General features: G+C 49.3%; 1 protein-coding gene across 1 annotated transcript in view; it reads right to left on the bottom strand.

The window, feature by feature from the left end:
* Psmd12 (proteasome 26S subunit, non-ATPase 12) overlaps positions 1-1,271 on the bottom strand; it is a 21,446-nt gene that overhangs the window by 3,811 nt on the left and 16,364 nt on the right. The window contains exon 9 of the mRNA XM_021211832.2: positions 174-348. Coding sequence (XP_021067491.1) covers positions 174-348 — 175 coding nt within the window. The remainder of the gene's footprint in view (positions 1-173; positions 349-1,271) is intronic.

The following is a 1,271-nucleotide window of genomic DNA, read 5'->3' as shown; positions in this document are numbered from 1 at the left end:
GGGAGGGGAGGGGAGGGGAGGGAAGGGGAGGGGAGGGAAGGGGAGAGAAGAGCTTGTCCCCATGCCCCCTTCATCAGAAAAGGGAAGTAAGTTTATGCTCAAACCACCCACTCTTCGCTTTAAGAGACAATCTGAGAAGTAAAATGTCAGTCAGCAGGCTGCCCAGTTCTTACGTGCTCCACAACTCTGTTCTTCAAGTCTTTCCACCTTTTTTCCCCTTCTTCTGTAGAGCTGAAAACGTCAGTTGCTGGGGTCTCAGAGGAGCCTTTTCGTAGCTCCACCCCATAGTCCTCAACAAGAGTGGACCAGCGCATCAGCTCCATCGTGGTAAAAAGCTTCAGCAGATCCCTGTGAAGTGCATGCAATTCAGTATTCGAGATGCGCCTAACAAGGTCAGTGTTGCCAATTCCAAGCCCCAAATACAAAGTGCTTCCTAACCGGAAACTTCCTTCTTGCCATACTGGTGACTGACGTGTGTGTGTCTGAGTGTTTGTGTATGAGAGAGAGAGAGAGCGAGCGAGCAAGAGCACAGACAATTTGTGAGAGTTGGTTCTTGTCCCACCACCCCACCACGTGGGTTCTGAGTGGCTGAGGCCGCCAGGCTTATAAGCACCTTTGCTCACTATGCAGCTTGTGGCCTGAAACTGATGTGAGTGCCCGAGTGTGACATGATGCCACAGTGGAAAAGTCCACAGGACTTCGTGGGCTTGAATGTTAAGCTTGTGACCAAATGTAAGGCAGTGAGTTCTCACTGGAAGCATCATGGTTCAGAACTAGAACACGGGGAAAGAGCCACACCTCCACCTCCTGATGGTTCATCTAAAAGTTACAATAGATTATCTTCTGACTAGCCCTATAAGGTATAGATGAAACATGCATCAACTTCAGGCTTGGGTCCCAGCCCAAAACATGGGTTACTGTGTACATGCAAAGATTTCAAAATGTGAAAAACATCTCATGTCAAGCATCTCACGTCAGAGAGTCTCAGCTTGACCAACAACAAATTAAAATCAAGCAAACGCACAAATCAAACCCTTGCCCTCTACTTAGTAGAGCCTAACAAGCTCGGCTCTGGTCAATTACTGTGTCATTTCCCACAATTTGAAGAAATTCCCCTCTATCAAAAGTGTTCTCCTGCCGGGCGGTGGTGGCCCACGCCTTTAATCCCAGCCCTTGGGAGGCAGAGGCAGGTGGATTTCTGAGTTCGAGGCCAGCCTGGTCTACAGAGTGAGTTCCAGGACAGCCAGGGCTACATAGAGAAACCCTGTCTC

Source organism: Mus pahari, chromosome 14, assembly GCF_900095145.1.
Source record: "Mus pahari chromosome 14, PAHARI_EIJ_v1.1, whole genome shotgun sequence".
NCBI lineage: Eukaryota > Metazoa > Chordata > Mammalia > Rodentia > Muridae > Mus > Mus pahari.
This window is presented reverse-complemented; position numbering and strand designations above follow the sequence as displayed.